Source organism: Battus philenor, unplaced genomic scaffold, assembly GCF_028537555.1.
Source record: "Battus philenor isolate CCGP_79_NKW_IND1 unplaced genomic scaffold, ilBatPhil1.0.hap1 SCAF_5, whole genome shotgun sequence".
NCBI lineage: Eukaryota > Metazoa > Arthropoda > Insecta > Lepidoptera > Papilionidae > Battus > Battus philenor.
In genome coordinates, this window is record NW_027181715.1 from 5,498,666 (window position 1) to 5,517,104 (window position 18,439).

The 18,439-nt window shown below is 31.2% G+C and overlaps 2 protein-coding genes across 2 annotated transcripts in view; both read right to left on the bottom strand.

Annotated features, from left to right (window-relative positions):
- Nucleotides 1-14,185, bottom strand: part of LOC137929570 (uncharacterized) — a 35,270-nt gene extending 21,085 nt beyond the window's left edge. Inside the window, exon 1 of the mRNA XM_068772582.1 lies at nt 13,482-14,185. Coding sequence (XP_068628683.1) covers nt 13,482-13,560 — 79 coding nt within the window. The 5' untranslated portion in view covers nt 13,561-14,185. The remainder of the gene's footprint in view (nt 1-13,481) is intronic.
- Nucleotides 14,186-14,639: 454 nt separating this feature from the next.
- Nucleotides 14,640-18,236, bottom strand: UbcE2M (NEDD8-conjugating enzyme UbcE2M). The gene is made up of 4 exons (XM_068772760.1): nt 18,031-18,236; nt 17,783-17,916; nt 17,407-17,574; nt 14,640-14,993 (listed from the first exon to the last, which is right to left on the bottom strand). The coding sequence occupies exons 1-4, from the start codon at nt 18,137-18,139 to the stop codon at nt 14,853-14,855; spliced, it is 552 nt and encodes a 183-aa protein (XP_068628861.1). The 5' UTR covers nt 18,140-18,236; the 3' UTR covers nt 14,640-14,852.
- Between the last annotated feature and the right edge of the window lie 203 nt (nt 18,237-18,439).

Here is an 18,439-nt window from a genome sequence, read left to right on the forward strand (position 1 = left end):
TATACTATTTTAACAACTTGTTAAGTTTCTTTTTGTGTCGACGGTAAATGTAAAAACGATTGCGAACGCGACGCTTGTTATCGCAAAAAACAGATAATACAACTATTTTTACAATGATAAAGGTACTACGCAACAAATACGATTTCTACTTTTGTTACATGTCGTTTCACTTTGTTTAGCAAATTTTAAAGATATCTTTTTGTTTCATACTTCTACATTTTGCTGAAGGAATTTTTTGAGATTTACGGGTGAAGGATTAATTTTATCTTATTTATATCACGCCCTTGGTACAGAGGATTACGGACTGACTCCCTGGTCTTTATCGACTTATCAAACTTGTGATAAAAATGTCAGATATGGGGAAATCCGAGAAGCAGATTTCTCTGTACAAATATTTCAATTTTATTCACATACAGATTGTTCTATTGTGTTTTAAACAATACGATTATAATAAAGCTTATATTTCTAGTGTTATATAGTTAGTCAATTGTCTATAATATAATTATGAACTTATATTTTAGAAATTAATTATAGATAACTTTTAGTCAATTTACATTCGAATAACGAAAATTTACCTTATATATAACTTTACATATTATTTACTTTTTAATTGTTTTTTTTAATAGCAATGTGAGTTTAACAACATTTCATTTTTAATATTATTAACACGTTAGCTGCCATAGAAGAAATATATTTTTTTTTAGAAAAACTTTTTAATGATATTTGGTGTGGAATGTTAAGATATGAAAATATATCTAACTTAAAGTGAAATCGGTTCGATAGTTTTCAAAATATTTTCAAAAAACCTGACGAGGTCACCGGTGACCTACGTGGCGCTGTGAAGCGAAAATATGTAAAAACGTTACGAAGGCGCCGGAGTGACCGCAACTCCGGTCACCCTCTTCTGGCTGCATATTCGTCGCCATTAAGAAAAACAGTTAAATTATAAAAAATTAGGAATCGAAGTTATTTCAAATACAGCTGTTGTAAATGGATGGATTATGTACACTGAAAATAAAAAAGTTAGAGAAAGTATAGTAGGGTATAGAAGGCAGTTAATAGAGTACCTGGTAGATTCAGGAATGGATAGTGAAAAACCCGAAAATACTGAAAGACCAAAACAACTGAAGCACCAGTTGAAAAAGCGAGAGGTCAATGTTAGAAACACAAGACGTTTCTGTTCAGTATGCTACAAACATACTGCAAAGAATGCCCAAACGAACCATATTTTTGTTTGGCGTATTTCAATCAATCTCATTGTTATTTTTAAGTTTTTAATTAGACATGTTAATGTTATTTTTGATTGATACTTTTGAATAATTATTGCGCTGTGATTTTTATACTAAAGTTGTTTTATTTTTCCTTCAACAAACTTTTTGAACCCTTATGATTCTCATATATGTAGATGTAGAACATTTGAGATTGAAATAGCATATTTCTATTATGTTATTCTTAATCCAAGCTAAGGCTATTCCTATGCTAAGTTTGATTAAAAATACAAACAAAGAGCACAAACAACTTGCTCTTCACTTATCACAAACTGTTATGTTTACAATTTAAGAAAAAAAAATCGAAAAACGTAGGTAGGCAGGAACCACGCCAAAGAAGTATTCTACAGCGCCACTCCGGCCACTTCAGTACAGAAAATGTATCAAAAACGCATCCTCCGGCGTACAAATTGGTTCCAAAAACAGGTTTGCCTTGAGGTCACCGGTGACCGTAATGGCGCGTAGATGTAGGTAGGGGTCCGGTCACCGGTGACCGGAGTGGCAGCTAACGTGTTAAACAGTGTGATTTATTATAGGTGTAAAAGCTTCAAAGAGGTCCATTTATATCTCATTTATCAGCAAAGAGCTTTAAAATTTTTACACCTATTTCCAATAACTCTAAATAAATTGATAACTCTGAAATATGTTACATCAATTATTTTTTTTTGTTTTGGATTGCGACAGGCCAATAACTTCTGGCAGTATAGTCTTCAGGGATAGATAGTAAACGATAATTAATTCTAATATGTAGTAATTCGAATTATAATAAACGCGTTTTTTTTACATTATTTATTATTTCTGCAGTTTCAGTTTTACGTTAAGGTGTACATTAATAGACAGTAAATGAACTACACATGTTTAGAGCTTTTACATCAATAACCGATCATCCTGTATATTTTTTTAAATCCATTTTCGACTACCTAAATACTACTTACTAAAAATACAACTAAGAATCTATTTACATAGTTGTATAAACAACTTATAAAAGCTAAAAAAATAAATCAATTTACTTAACATTATCGTCTTTTTGCTGAGGCGGGGCGAATTAAAACCTCTCAGTTAAAGTCAAGGCTTACTTTTTTATTAACCGTGTACAATTATACACTGGAGTCACTATTTCGTGCTTCATAATCGCAAGATGAATGCGTGTGTCTAGTAGAAAACGTGAGATGATCAAGGTACATGATTGTAACAATAGGATATATTAATGTTATCACTAAAAAATTCAGATATTAAAAGGCGGAATCGTTATTTTTTCGGCAATGGGGTATAAAAACGTGTTTTAAAATAACATTGCAGGGCTACGTTTTTTTTTTAAATGAATGTATAAATAATGCCATCGTGGTCGTCGTTACAGCCCCTTTAAGCCTATCGGGGGATATATCTATATAAAGGGTTGTTGATAACGTTTGTTGAAGGTATATATATTGTTGATTATAAAATAAAAACTTGTTAAAATGTAGTCGTGTCAATTTGAGTTAAGAAAGCTACATTACTTTCCGGTGGCCCTAATATTTATAGTGAATAATATTATGTCCAGTCAGAGGTATTTCATTTATGTTATGTTTGTATAAGAGCCAACAGAGCGGTTGTTCTAACGGGCGCTTAACTCGTTTGTCCACAGATCACGGACCGCTTCCTCCCTACTAAGAAGCTTTGTTCCGCGTACCGTATACAGCGGGGTACGTGCGTACTATCCAGTGTTGCCAGTTCCAACACATGTATTCTATTACAAAGGCCATTTCCTGCACCTCCAGCTTGTATTGTGGGATTCTATATATTATATAATATTGTATAAGCAAAACACGAGTTTCACTTTCTACTATTCAACAAGGAAGTTGAAAGTTTTTTTATTATAGTATCTTCATTACGTTATAGTAATATAACATTAGTAATCTGTTACATTGCTTTTTTTTCTTTAAATTCACTCGGTATTTTAAAAAAAACATAGATTACGCATTGGACATAGTATATAAAATATTATTATAAGTGTAAGCTTATTTTTAATCTACTTATTAATATTAATAATATGGAAGTTTGTTCAAGATCGGCCGATATTTAATAAGTCTTGTTGCCAAATATTGCTAACAATAACCTTAAATTAATAAATTTTGAATTGAAAATTTGAATAAACTTGGTTTTCTCAACACCACATCAATGTGTTAACATAAATGATTTCTAATCATGTTGCAAAAATTCGCAAGCGTCTCTGCAAAGCCGACATCCAATACTTTAATACTTTTTCCTTGTGTTACATCTTCAATGTTAGGTTGTCGGCATACTAAATTTTAAACGAATAATACAGGATAAAGACACTTTAATTCAAACACTCTAAAGTCATGATAGATAATTTATCATTTCGATATTTAATGTAAAATAAATATATTTTTTTAAATATCAAGTAAAAGTTTAGGATTTGTGTTTGTATCATTTTAACTTTTAGGACTACTGCAAAAAAAAATAGATTCGAATCATGTCAGTTTATCTGTTACCATATTTTCTGCTTTTGTATCAATGTTTTTTTTTAATAATTATTTTTTTTATTGACTCTAAAACATTTTAATACTTTTCAATTAGTATGAATGTTTTTTACGTCTATTTAGTATAGGTGAAAGCGAAGAACACTGTTACGGGCTATTCCAAAATAAATAGAATAAAATTCTTTTTCAAAATTAATAATTAATATTTATTAACATTAAATACTTTTTAGTATATATCTAGGAAAATATACAAGTTTTTCGATTCAATCCACAGAATCTCGTGTCATTTATGTGATTCATTCAATTGGATAATTTAGACGGCTTCCAAGTAATCATATAACCCACCAAAAGTCTCAATTATGCACATATATTACGTGTTCGAATTTATTTGGAAGATGTTTTGAATGTTTTAATAATGTTAAAAACGATGATGGTTTGTGAAAATATCTTAACTTTGTTACAAAATTTATTATATTTATAAAGATAATTTTCCCATAATTAATTTTACAGGTTTTAGTAACAATTTAATTGTAATTTAATTTAAGCAAATACATGGTATAAATGTAGTTTTTTGAGTATACGTCATACTGAGCAGTGGCAGTCCAGCGGTAGAAGACTTGTGATCGTAGGTCGTGTGTTTGGTTTTATATAGAATTCACACTATGTGCATTAATTATATAGGATTGCCACTAATGACAAACACTACAGTGCGTACCATTATACCACACTGTGATCGATAACCCTTCTGTCAAACTTGGTGAATATCCCTTCGTAGATATCTTTGAACGTGGCCTATGCTTTTCAGTGGTCGTCTATGGGCTACAATGACGTCGATCAAGCAAACTAGTTATTGGAGAAATATATCCGCATATGCTAAGACTTAAGATGCTTAGGTATTTTAGAATTAAATTAGTATAATATGTAGCATTCCCTGAAAAATGTTTGCGTTGTATATTAGTTACAAAGGCCTGAAATGTCAGTAAAAAAACATATTGGTTTTACTCTAAGAAACCTGCCATCGAGGCACAGAATGACCAATCTTGAGCAATAAGTTGCACGTGTTACTTCAACGAACCATTTATAAATATCGAAGCAATATTTCAGTTGCTGCATGAATGCAATTGCGTGACGTGACGAATAAACGCAGCGTTTGAACTTCGATAAAGGCTGATCGATGTCCAATACTAGCAATATGTAGGAGTAGGCGTAAATGAAGAATAATGAATTGAATGGTTATTAATTATATTGGATACATAGCTTTTTGGTTTAGCATAAATACTATATTCATATATGTATATTCATATTGTTGTTATTGGCTCCTGTAAATAAATTCCGATGTTTATATGTTTACCTAGCTGTCTCCCACCACTAGCTTTGTGTCCTCACAGCATTTGTGGTCGTAATTTCATAAAATTCACATTGATAATTCAACATGTCAAAACCTATAATATATAAGTGATATTGTTTGAATATACAAATTATTTTAATGAACGTAGCTTTTTAACAGAATTTTAAACTTTAACACGTTCACTGCGGGCCCAATTTTGAAGAACTTTCAGCTGGCGCGGCTGAGGTCGAATCAGCCTCAAGCTGAACTTCCTAGTAGTGCGGTTGAGGCCTTTTCTGCCTCATGTTCATCAATATTTTTTTACAATATTGAGTCAATGCTTCGCAGACATAAAGAAAGCTATATTTGTCTTTGTCATACCTCATACGGTTGAGTGTAAACAGCCGCCGCACTAGAGAAAAAACACGAGTTTTACGCGCCGCACCAGTGCAAACTTTACCATGAGGCTGAATCGACCTCAAGCCGCAGTGAACGTGTTAACAAAATATCTGTATATATTTTAATTTTTCACTTGTCATTATATTTCACAGGAATTAATTAAGCAAATTTTTTATGCGAAAGTAATAAAAGAATTTTACGTGAATAAAATTTATTACTTTTAATAGCACTTTATAAAAAAAAAATTGGTGATTACTCTAGAAAGGCTTTTATAAAAAAACATGCAAATTTTAATGAAAGTTTTTACGACAATTCCAGTTTTGAGTAACCCGAAAAGAAATTAAAACCAATCTAATTAAAGCAACAGGTCGGCCCGTTATTCAACCCTTTCGGGCAACTTCAAATCATGTCGCCCATACTACCCTAGTATCGTATGACAACTTTAGCTAAGTTTTCTTCTTGGGGGCGGCTTCTGGACATCATGATCTTGGCGGCTTCGCAGACCCTCATGCTTAGAGGCACATCGCTCTATTACCTCAAGCCCGGTGAAGGTGTAAATGACAAGGCCATATATTTGTCAATGACAAAAAAAAATTAAAAATATACCTCGAACTATTAAACAGTCTTTTATAAGGTATGTCTGACGTAAAAGCAAATCCAGACAATCGTAGCAAATTTGGTTTACATAGATGGTAAGGTATTTGATTGTTGCAGAATACAATGGCCCGTCATCAAAACGTATGACGTTTAATTGTGGACAATTGCGAGTTCCAATTATGGTGGTTTTTAACATGTTTCGTTTACGGATATACTTTTCGAGTCGATTGGTTTAAATATATATGGTTTTGCTAAATGATTAATATAACAAGACTCGCCTTCCTTGTGTAAGATATAAATTAGCAATTACATATAAAACATATTATTTAATGAGTGCTTAGAAATTATGAGATAAAGATGCGTCTACACGATTGTTGAATGTCATTTGATATCTGATGTTTGCCCGGCGCAAATACATGTACTTGTTCCTAAATTCTCCCTTTTTACTCTATGACTCGGTGCGTTTTAGGATTGATTTTAATTTAAAGTAATATATGGCGTGTACTGTCATTGATTTCCGTTTAATCTGTGACATGGTATGTTTCTCGGACGATGGCAAGTATATCGAAAGGCTCAGCAATATAGTGCCTTAATTCTTCAATAACGATAGAATCATAAAAAAAAATTAATATTGTAACACTGTCATCACTGAACATATGACATTGCTTCATTCTGTTCTAGATGGCGCTAGCTGTATTTTACATCGCGCAATCGTAAGTTTTAAAAAAGTAAGTAAGTAGTATTAGTTTGTATTACTTCCATTATAGGCTCACCAAGTTGTATTAGGAGTTCGTTTTAATCGACATCTCTTTGTGCGCTTAGGTGAATATTTTCTGATCCTGGTATATTATTATTCTCTTACAAAGTGAAATTCGTAATGGATTATATATACCACTAGCTTATAATACCATCATCATTACATTATGGACGCCCACCGCAACGTAAAGAGCTCCTTGAAAGATCGTCACGATGACATGTGATGCGCTGCTTGCATTCAACGACTTTGAATATGTCATCGGCCCCACTTAGTATTAATGTTGGCTCAATCCTCTCCTGATATCACAGACTGGTAACTAGGGGATCTTCTAAAAGAGCATTATGGTTTTATGTATTTTTTATACAAATAAGGATACGTATTGACTCTATAAATGGGGACAAGCCGACGACAGAAACTACGTCATTATAATTTCTTGGTACGCGGGAAGTTGGGAGTTTTTCCAGCAATTTGATAACACGCAACGACTTCCAAGAATGAAATCATCGTTGTAATAATTAAACCAAGCAATGCTGAAACGAAAACTGTTCTTTATATTTATTCGCGTGTATAAACACAATGATTATTTTCGCATGCCACATGTATGAACATCAGTCGAACCATGAAGGTGACACGGCCTCTTTGTTTCTTTTGGTTTGATGTGTAACAACGTCTTGAATATAACTGCTGTAACTTAGATTAAAAAACGAATGTTTGTAAAATTACGAATACATTTCTGCGTTTGTTCTTAAAATGATGTTAAGCTTTGTTTAGACAATGACAAAAATACTATCGTGATAAGTTTAGGTTAAAAATGTAAAGGCATCGGTCCTATGTTGAATATTCTTTCGTATCGTGTGACTGAAGCCTGTTTTTGAAATACTTTTCGGAGAAGTCTGTAAGTTTATCGAAAAAATTTACATCTAGGCCAGATAATATAAAGTAAAACAGGGCAATTTAACAACATCTTGGAGCTGTCGCTGAACAAGTCTTAACGAGAAACAAAACAGAACTTTAATATTTCTTCGAATTACCAGTATTTATTAATTAAAACTTAAAAACATGTCTTAAATTTACTTGCAGGAACTAGAACTGCCTCATATTACATTTAACAGCTTCATTGCCTGTGTCTTGAACATGGAAGTCAGTAGCCAACTTTCTTTTTTCTTATTTGTTTGTTTAAAAAGGCTTCAAATGTAATTAATTAAGCACCATAGGCATACATGACGTAATCAAAATAAAAAAATAACAAATCAAAACCGGCGCGAGCCCGGCTCTGCGAAAGGAGTTCTCTCTTTCAGTGACAGATCTCGCGTTTTTTGGCTCATAGTGGACCCTTTCTCGTATTAATATTGCAGGAGTAATTAAAATAATTATCAAAGAGAACTAAAAAGCAACAGGTCGCCAGCGAAGTTAGAGCGTTCAAGCGACACGTCAGCATTTTACTTCGTGCGATGCCGGCGCCATACTGGCTTATAAAAATTGGTCGACAGACTTCTCGCGCCGGTGCGAGATCGGCCCCTCACCGTACGACCGGCAGCTAAGTTGGCCAAAAAATGTGTTTTTTCTCAGTGTCACTATATTTTTCGAAAAAAATTTATATAATTAAAAATATGCTGCAACCGTCGTACACAATACTTATATATTGAACAAGGTTAAATGTATTTCAATCTTTGTTAGAATCTCGACTATGTTAAAAAACTTTAACTTCTTGTACTTTGTAGCTTCTATCTCTTTGACCATCATAAATAATCTTTAGAAGGTTAAAAGTTATCATAAATAGAGATTTAATAAATATCTTCTATCCGACCTCACGAGCGACGTTAAAGAAATAAGGAAAAATTGTTGGGAAGATATTGTACGACCTTCTAATAATCTACTTGGATAAAAATTTTATGGGGAATATGTTTCTTATAGATTTTTGAAGACAAACTGGTAATATTGAACTGGATCTACACTGCTTCCCGAAAGGCATTTACAGATGCCGCTGGTACAAGCGGACAGGGTGCGGATGGCGCGTAACCTCTTTTATAGGTAACAAGCCTTAGGGATCCCTCAGTTTAGGGCTTCTATTATATTACCGGATTAGAAGGCTGCAGGACTGTTAGATCATTTAAATGGCTGCTCCATGTAGTGACATCTAGCAAGAGACTCCAAAAAAGAACTTTTGGGCTGTCGTGTTAATATTCCGACTCTAGAACGCCCGAAGTGGTAAAACTCCAGCAACATTTCTGTCTAATATGATCTGGACAACAATTACTCATATATTATATACATGTATATATATATTTTGAAGAACTGAAATCAATACGGAAAATATGTCCGTCTCATAAATATTACCAGTTTGTTTATATCTATGATGATTATATTTTGCAACAACAGGGTAACTGCAGTGTATTTGTCATATCGAGTCCACTATGCTATTATCCTTTATTTATCGATAATAATTACATAACTTTATAGCAAAAATATATTTACCAAGTTATTTATAGATTATGAATAGTTTTAGATCTCCTACGTATGGTTGGTTGTCTACTATATCTATATAGAACATGACGGTCTTTGTCATATTTTTAAGATAATCCTGTCAAAATTGCCATTACGTAAAAAAAAGTTTAAGTTGGCAACATTGAAAAATGCAAATTTCTATCTGCCTTGAATATATACTACTTGTTCCTTTCACTAAAATAAACAATTTAATATTAAAACAGATGTTACTTTTAACGAACGATGGAGAAAATTTGCTACTCGGGTTATTTTGTACAAATACTCATACATATAAGTACACGTTAATAAAAGTATGTTTATTTTTTTTTATTATTCTATTAAATATAACAATTGACTGAGTGTCAACCTAGTACAAATTTTATTATTTCTTGTTTAATTTATGTTGACCTTGCCGAGTCATGTTCCAATCCAAAGTTGGAATGGTTATTTGAACGGCTTAATAGCAAAAATACTGAAGGTAGAATTTATTTTAACGTTCATTATATTTAGACGGACAATCTATTTGCAATCTACATGCTATTTTAATACTTCTTTTTAACTTTCACTTGCTATATGGCCAACTAATTATGCTTAAAATGTTAGTTAATAAGTAGTTAATAAGTTATAAAGTTAAAATGTTAGTTAGTCTGAAAATACATTAAAAACGATTTAGAAGTTTTAAGTATCAGAATAAATGTTTGAAATGAGAAATGGGAACGTGATTTGGGCGTTCGTTATAATGCTAGCCGATGATTAATCTGGCAATCGTAACAATTAACGTCATTTCCTTCTTAATTAGAAATTATAATTCGAATTTTTACGTAACGCCAATTATAACATAACATAGACGATAGTACGTCCTTTACTATATTTCAATGTTTTAAGGAATAGTGGTCATAAAAATTAAATTTGTATTTAAATGCGAAATAAAACCACGTATGGTTTTAACAATATGCACCAAAATTTGGTTTATATTTGCACTAATTACTAATAATGTTATATGTTCTTAGGGGAAAATTATAAAAAAATCTAAAACAACAAATTTTGTCATCAAAAATAATAATATAAAACTGTGAAAGGTTATCGGATTCGGATTTCCCTGTAAAAGAGGTCTCCGAAATTTGTATTAATCGTTTAACATGGTTTTGAAAGACAAACTCTAATGGCCGACTAACCGAATTCGTGGATGTCTGACACGACTGAGATATAAAACGAAAAATAAACGTGTGACAAATTCGCGGAAGCAACGGCATATGTTACCGTTTCTGTCTGGTGACGAAGCTGGTAACACGTAATAATTTTTTGACGAATGCGCTACCTTCTATAAATAACAGTTAATTAAACCGTATCATCGAGAATCCGTTCCCTCTATTTTAAAAAAAATAACAGTAAATAATAATAAACTACCATCTTATGGAAATGATTATTGGGAAATTACATTTGTTTACTCGATGATGTCACCATTTTAAGTGAAGTTAATTACAAATGTTTATTATATTGGTAAACGGTAGTTAATCATTTGCGTATATCGTTACCGACTAGTCGATGATTTGGATAATAATTACGTTTCAATAAAACTGTAGTTGTATTGAAACAAATATATTACAATATCAACATAAGAGTATAAACGCTTCCTCTTTTAAAAATTCAACAACAAGTCAACTTTGTGTGAAAGTGTAGAACGGATATATAAAATATGGGTCATTGGTCCGATGACAGATCTGTTCAATTAACATAACGTTGTACACACTAGTTTAAAGATAAACGATGAATGGTGCTGTGTTTAAATATATTTGTTTCATCTCCTTAATTATTATTAATATGTACAAGTTGATGTCAGCGGCCTCAAAAATTTAATTAAAACTGTCTATTATATCGAGAATTTGAAAATATTGTTCGATTTAAAAGTAATAACAGACAATATAGACTTTGATTTGGTATTTTTCCGTTAGCCGAATGAAATATAACCTAATGCGCCCAAATTTGGTTGTATTAATTATTTGTCGAAACCATTTCATTTTAGCAGAAAAAACTATTAATTTTCACAAATTATTTATATTAATTTCATCACTATTGACAATGCTTTGATAGTATATATATGCTCTGATTTAGTATTATATTGGGTTTATTATAAAGAATTTGACCTTTTAAAAACAAAAATTGGTTTAAGACTATTATTTGTAATTGTCTTTAATTTCTTATCGGTTTTGGTTTGCCTTTAACTAGTTTAATTAACATGAACTCGTTAATAAACTTTCATTATGGATTGGCTTGTTATGCAATCGTTTATATCGTCGCGTCTTGGTATTAATGTCAGTCAAGCTTATCTTTCTAATAGCCTGGGCTATTGTTCCACCTCTATTTTATAGTATTAGAGATCTTTACAGCGTTATCAAACTTAAACCTTGGTTGTAAGCTACTACGCAATGTACTGACGTGATATGTGAATACGAAGCATACAGACAAAGGCGCACCGTTAAACAAATACTATACAGTTACTGTATATCAAATTGTAATATTGTTCCTAAAGATGTTGAAATTGTTATTAAGGTTAAAGAAAATAAAGAACATTTAACAACTTTTTGATGTTTTAATATATAAAGAATCAGAAGGGTGATAACTTATTAACAATTTCAAACTAATCATACATTAGTTTAACTTTCGTAATCCTGTCAGAATTTGGAATAACAACGGTGCGATTAATAGCTTATAACAATGAGTTCTGTCAAATTCTAGGCGTATTATTTTAATAAAGTTTTATAAATATCTCGCATATAGTTTTTTATTTTATTTTACGCAAATTATACTTAATGGTAATTTCTCCTTAAATATATGCATTAATCCATCATAGGTATCCATATTAATCTATGTAATAAAAACATGTATATATATAATAATGAAGGCTATAAAGATTGTTCTTTGTTATAACAAGGACATATAACGGAAAACCCAAAGCCTAGCAACCTCGATGACCGTGAAAAATAGTTGAATAGTTTTTTTATGGACCTATTAATAATCATACATAATCTGTTATTCACTACCATAAAAATGAACATTGATTGATGGGATAAACATATATTTCAGCGAGATCATAAAAATGCACTATTTATAATGTGCAAAGAGGTAAATGACACCTGTTTACCCATAACAGATGCGAATAAGCGTTTTAATAGAAGTGAGATTGAGTCGATGGCGTCTTGCGTGCATACGGGAACCGGGAGCTTACAAGGGATCTGTTGGCCGTTGCCCTCCGCGTAAAACTTCTTTTTTCATTCTTCATATTATTTTATCGTTCCTTAATATATACCGCATTGGAATATTTTTAAGATGTTCCTTTTGTAAATACTATATTAGGAGAATATTAATATAAATAAGAATAATGTTTTTATTTAAAAAGCAATGTTTAATACAGCTTATCGTCTTATCTCTTTGATTGATAGAGGATATAATGCTTATAAAAATTTATCGTATGATACTTCACTGGATTTTTAATCTTTGATAAGTTTCTTTTATTTATTTTTTATTAAAGTTTATGTCGTGGCTGTTATCATAATTCGTACCTGTATAAATAAAAAATCAACAATTTTTGTTCAACAAATCATCCAAAGATTATTTATTATTTAAGACATCGAAGTTTGTTACTTATTTTTAAAATTCTAGAACTTAACTTGGTCGTGTACGTTGTGAATGATCGGTATTTAAATACTACATCCTTATTATTTTTTTCATCTACTTTAAAAGGTCACAAAGTGTATAATAACATAAAGTTTAAAGCAGTTGGAATAGATCATATTTAAAATGTTTTTTTGGTGATTTTTAGTAGTATTGTACTTTACATACGAGACATATATTACATTTAAGAATGTACGAGTAAATATGGTGTGAATGATGACACTTGAGTGATGGGTCTTTGATCCCGATTGGGGTCAAAATGGGATGCGAGATATTACAAACAAAACTCTGCTCTGCAGGCATCGCTGCACAGCTGTCGATTGACAGACGGGCTCGCTCAACTACATATAATTGGAGATCCTTGCAGGTAAACGACTCTGCCGCCTTAGTGGCTACTGCAAAACTTTTTTTTGCTATTTACAATTAGTGATCAGCTGTTAGGTTCAAGGAACTGCTTGATTTGTATACCTGAACAATTATTCTGTAGTAATATTTACCTATATGTGCAAGGTCGATAATGGGAACTTCGCAGCGCGACAGCAACGTCTCCTCTTGCGGGGCCGCCATCGTGCACATCAGCAGCTCCGTTATGTACGCGCAACTGCTACTTCGTAAGTACTCAACTTGTTATCACACTCCCAAGTAATTAGCAATTAGCGATCGCGACACCGAACGATAATAGGACAGGAAAACGATAGAGATAAGCACTTAGAACACCGTACGATAAACGTAAACGTTAAAGTTTATTAAAGTTGTGAATGGTCTTTAGATTACCCCTGGTATAGAATCGTTCAGAACTCATTTGCATAACCTTGTAGTTCTTGCTGGAGGCGTTCTGCGATCTGACGTAGCAGCAATAAGCTATACTGACTTGACACATTAAAAATTGGTTTCCGTTGCTCTCTCAAAGTAAGTGTTAGGAATCGTTGCTCCCGCGTGTGCGACCCGACGGCGTCTCGCGCCCCCCGTCCCTCCGGTTGGCGAGTTTCGAATGTCTTTCGTTGAATAAACTGGCTCACCGTGCGCGATGAGCGTTACCCTGGCGTCCAATGCTGGCTCTCACTTGTATATCATCGCGCAGACTTTCGCAACCCGAGTAGCGTGTCGAAATAGTTCTGCCTTGTGTACACTAGCGGAGAAAGCGTGATAAACTGGAAGCGCGCGAACCGCTCGCCGTCCGAGGCAACACTGACGTACGACTCGTGTGGTCGCAAACTGACTCACACGGCCGCCGCCCGCCACCTCCGGTTTGCTGTTCACTTCACGTAACAGTCTGCGCGTATTTCATTACGGTGTTTATAACAACAGTTTATTTTACTATTCCTTACACTGGTTAGACTTTCCGGAGATACATACATTACATACAGAGCCTTAAAAACATTGTTAGTTACGAAATTGCATTTTTTTAAGAAATTATATAATTATATAAGTTATTACACCATATTTATTCAACATGGAAAATGCTCAGGCGTCCTATGCAGGATTTTCCCCTCCGTCTAGAAATTGTTGAAAGAAAAAGAGGCTCTGACTATGTTAGAGAAAACTTTGTAAATAATTTTTTTTTAAAAAACTTAAAAAAAAACATGGAGAATGATAAAATATTAAAGAAAAATTCTTTAATAGTAATGAAATAAAAAAAGTTAATTTAATGCATGTATTTCTGTCCAATCACTGTTTGTTTGTTTTTAAATAAAATATACCTTCAATTCCTAAAACATAAGAATGAAGTGTCGCCATCTAGATTTTAAATAAAGAACTTCATAAGAGAACCTTTTAAAAAAATTGAATTCACAGTAAATTACAAATATAAATTGAGATTATTTAATTATTTATATAAGGAGCATTTCATTTACAACCGAGAGTTAGTTTTATTTCAGACAGCGTTCAAAGTACGAGGCACCGACGTAACCGCCTCGCATAGCTCGTTGGACGTGTTGTTCAAAAAGTCTTCGGTTGCTTTGGAGCTCATCTGCTGCTTCTTTATTTAAGGGATCTTCGGGATTTGGTTCCTGTAAATTTCATTTGCCCATGAAATTCCATTATTTTACAAGTAATGAATTTCTCCATAAACTTCAGATAAATTTTCAGAATTTAAATGGTTATTTATTCAAAAATAAAAAATAAACTGAAAGGCGTAAAATTTAAGTGTTCACCATTTTAAATAAAATAACCTAAATCATGTACAATAATCAAAATGAGTAATTTTATTAAGATTCTCACAAAGAAATGTTGTATGTATGTTAAGAAAATTCTTTGATGTACAAATACATTTTTTCATTAGTGTTTATAATTTAGCTTAATTTTAGTTAAATATAAACTTTCTAAGAACAAACTTTCTGACTATCTGCAATACTTTAATCAAATTTTTTTGAGTACCGAATACAACAGAAAATGGACTTCACAACTTTAAAACTATGATGGTGATAAATGGTTTAATTATGGCCATTGGCCCTCCTTTAACTTTTTATGTCTTTGAAATGAATATTTGGCTGCAGCGGCTCTTTTAACACCCTCGCCGCCTCATTTTCTTTTGTTGTTTCAGAAAGAAGACTACTAAATTTTCATGTACTGCATGTGAGACCTGATAAACCCCTTATGTTACGTTATTATGCTATTGAATCAATTTCAATTGAGTGTGACAAGATTTTCTTTGCATAAAACAACAATCGAGGAGTCTTCTAGAATTCCTAACACAATGAACATATTAATATGTATGTAAGCCTTTGTTTTTTGGACAAATCACTACCTTAACAAAAATGCTTATTTGGAATTAATAAGGACAGATATAAAAAATTAATTAGGATAGTGTTTTCTTATGAAGAATAGATCAATTTTACAATATAAAATAGTTTGCTGTCATTATTTTTACATAAAGAAATTATGTATGTATTTCAAATAAGATTGGTTAAATGAGATGAACTATTTAAAAGATTAAAAATTGTGATTATAAAGGCAATTATTTATATGTCGACTCATAGATTTGCACTTTTTGTAATGCATTTTAAAATCCGTATTGTGTATTTTTAAAATAAAAATATTTTTTTGCGATTGCACAGAAGAAAATTATATGACAGTAATATCAGTATTGTTTGTGTCCACTATTGCACTTTCTGGTGTCATTTTTAGATTTGGCACCTTATTACTCTTTTTTAATAAGTTTCATACTTTGTTTTAGATTTATGTTATTGTATATTTCTTCATAATTTATCAAAATATATAGTAATTATAGTAATTATGACATCAAATAGCTTATGTATAAAATATTTTTCAACATTATTACTATGAATCTTTATAACAGATTAAATTTAATTTGCATATCTTTAAAGTTAATCAGGAATGAATCATACTCAATAATTGATCACACAATTATTGACTAAGTTCAATATTCTTGTTTTAGTTTTGAATGTACTGAGATATTGTAAAGATCTACCAAAGAAGTTCTTAACTTTCAATATCAATTCTTTCATGGTTGGAATATCTCCATAAGCCTAACTAGTGGAAAAGCTAAATGGGTTATGATGTTACTAAAAGTTATCAGATTTTTTGGTAAAAATTTGAATAAAATTTTATGGAAGGTCATTTATGACAGCATATAAAAAAAGTATAACAAAATTCTAGCTAGTAATTCTTGTATATTGCTTAATAATTAAAAAAATGAGAATATAATGATAATTAAAATTACAAAATAATAATAATTGACACCAGGAACAATAAAAGTTAAAATTTATGTTCCATGGTCACTTCTTTTATTAGTTAAATTTAAATTTTATAAAATAAATGCGATTATATCATAAAGAAAAATCTTTTAATTGTAATATAACAATGAAATGAACCAAAATAACTTATGATAGATTAATAATAATAATAATGACTAATAAACAATTTGCTGCCACAGTAAAATTCAAAGGTCTCATATTTATCATATATTCTATTTTATAATAACACATTTATCACATTTCCACCTTTATAACCCGTTGTATGTGTTATGTATGAAATAATGTAATGGTTTATAATTTATAAAATCATCAAAACTCAGTATTAAGTATGAATCTAACTTAACAAAGCATAAACTTATTTGAGATCTGTTATTAATACTTTTCATGTTATGGTGTTAGGGATTTCTTGTATTAAAATTCATACCATATTTAAGTCTTTGCAGTGAATTTCATTTCTAGTGAGTTATCCTGTACTAGTGATGTCATAGATTTTCAGTTTAAGTCAGTAATAAATATACATTTTGATAAAAATTCAGTTGTAGCTGTAGTAGATTATTTTAACAAAGAGATTTAATATGTTTTCGCCAGATGGTATTAAATGTGTTAAACATGCCTTGTTAGTCATAACTCACCATTAACCATAAAGTATAAGTGTAAATTTTAATATACATCACAATGAAATAGTTGTCATTAAATGATAACTTACCAGGAATAAATATTGTAGTCCATAAACTATAGAATTAACTGTTAGAACTGGTTTCCAGTCTTCTCTTAGTATATTGAGGCATACATTGCCTTCTAAATCTATGTTTGGATGATAAACAGCTGTTTCACATTTTACCTTGGGTGGCTCATGGGGGTAGTTGGGTCCTACCTACACAAACAAGGAAAAAGATGAGTGAATTAACTATCACTATCAGGTATGTACACATTAAACATATATAATTATTTTTAACTTGTTTACAAAAAACCGTAACTGAGAATTTTATATGCTGTAAATAACAGCTTGTTCTCATATTAAATAATTTTTAAATGTTTAAGTACAATGTACAAAAAGCAATAAAGATAAACAGATTTCTTACCTTAAAACTAAATACAAATCGTCCTCCTCTATAGAATCCTTCATCAGGGCATATAATAAGTTTAAAATTTAGCAGATCATCAGGATCTGGAAATTCTGTACTGCATGTCTTGGGCAGATTCAATTCATTCAAATCTGAAGAAAAAAAACATTATAATTAATTTAACAATAAATTCATTAAAAGTTTTAATTGACTTATAATGAACTTATTGTTTTTATTAAGTCTTAAATTTATTGAATTTTTCTTACCCTTAGTGATTCGCAACTGAGCTGCTGAAGCTTTTTTTTGTGAACCTCCCGCTCGTGCTGAGCCTTCTTCATCCTTTTTCTGTTGTTTTAGTGAAAATAATTTTATCATTTTGTTTTGTCCACAATAAACAATTTATGCAATTTATTTATTTCAATATAGACACGATTTCGATTTATTTTGACACCTTGTTAAGATTTCACCTTTCAACAAGGTTTGAAAGGAGGTATAATGTTGCTGCACTCAATTTTTAAATTGTTGTGTTGTATTGGTATTTAATAAAATAAAATGTCATTATTTTAGAACAATGTCTTAGTTTACGAAACATATGATAAAAATGTATATTACAAGAATGTTAACTTATTTGGATCTAATAATGTTATGTTTAACATTATTTCCAAGTAATCTATT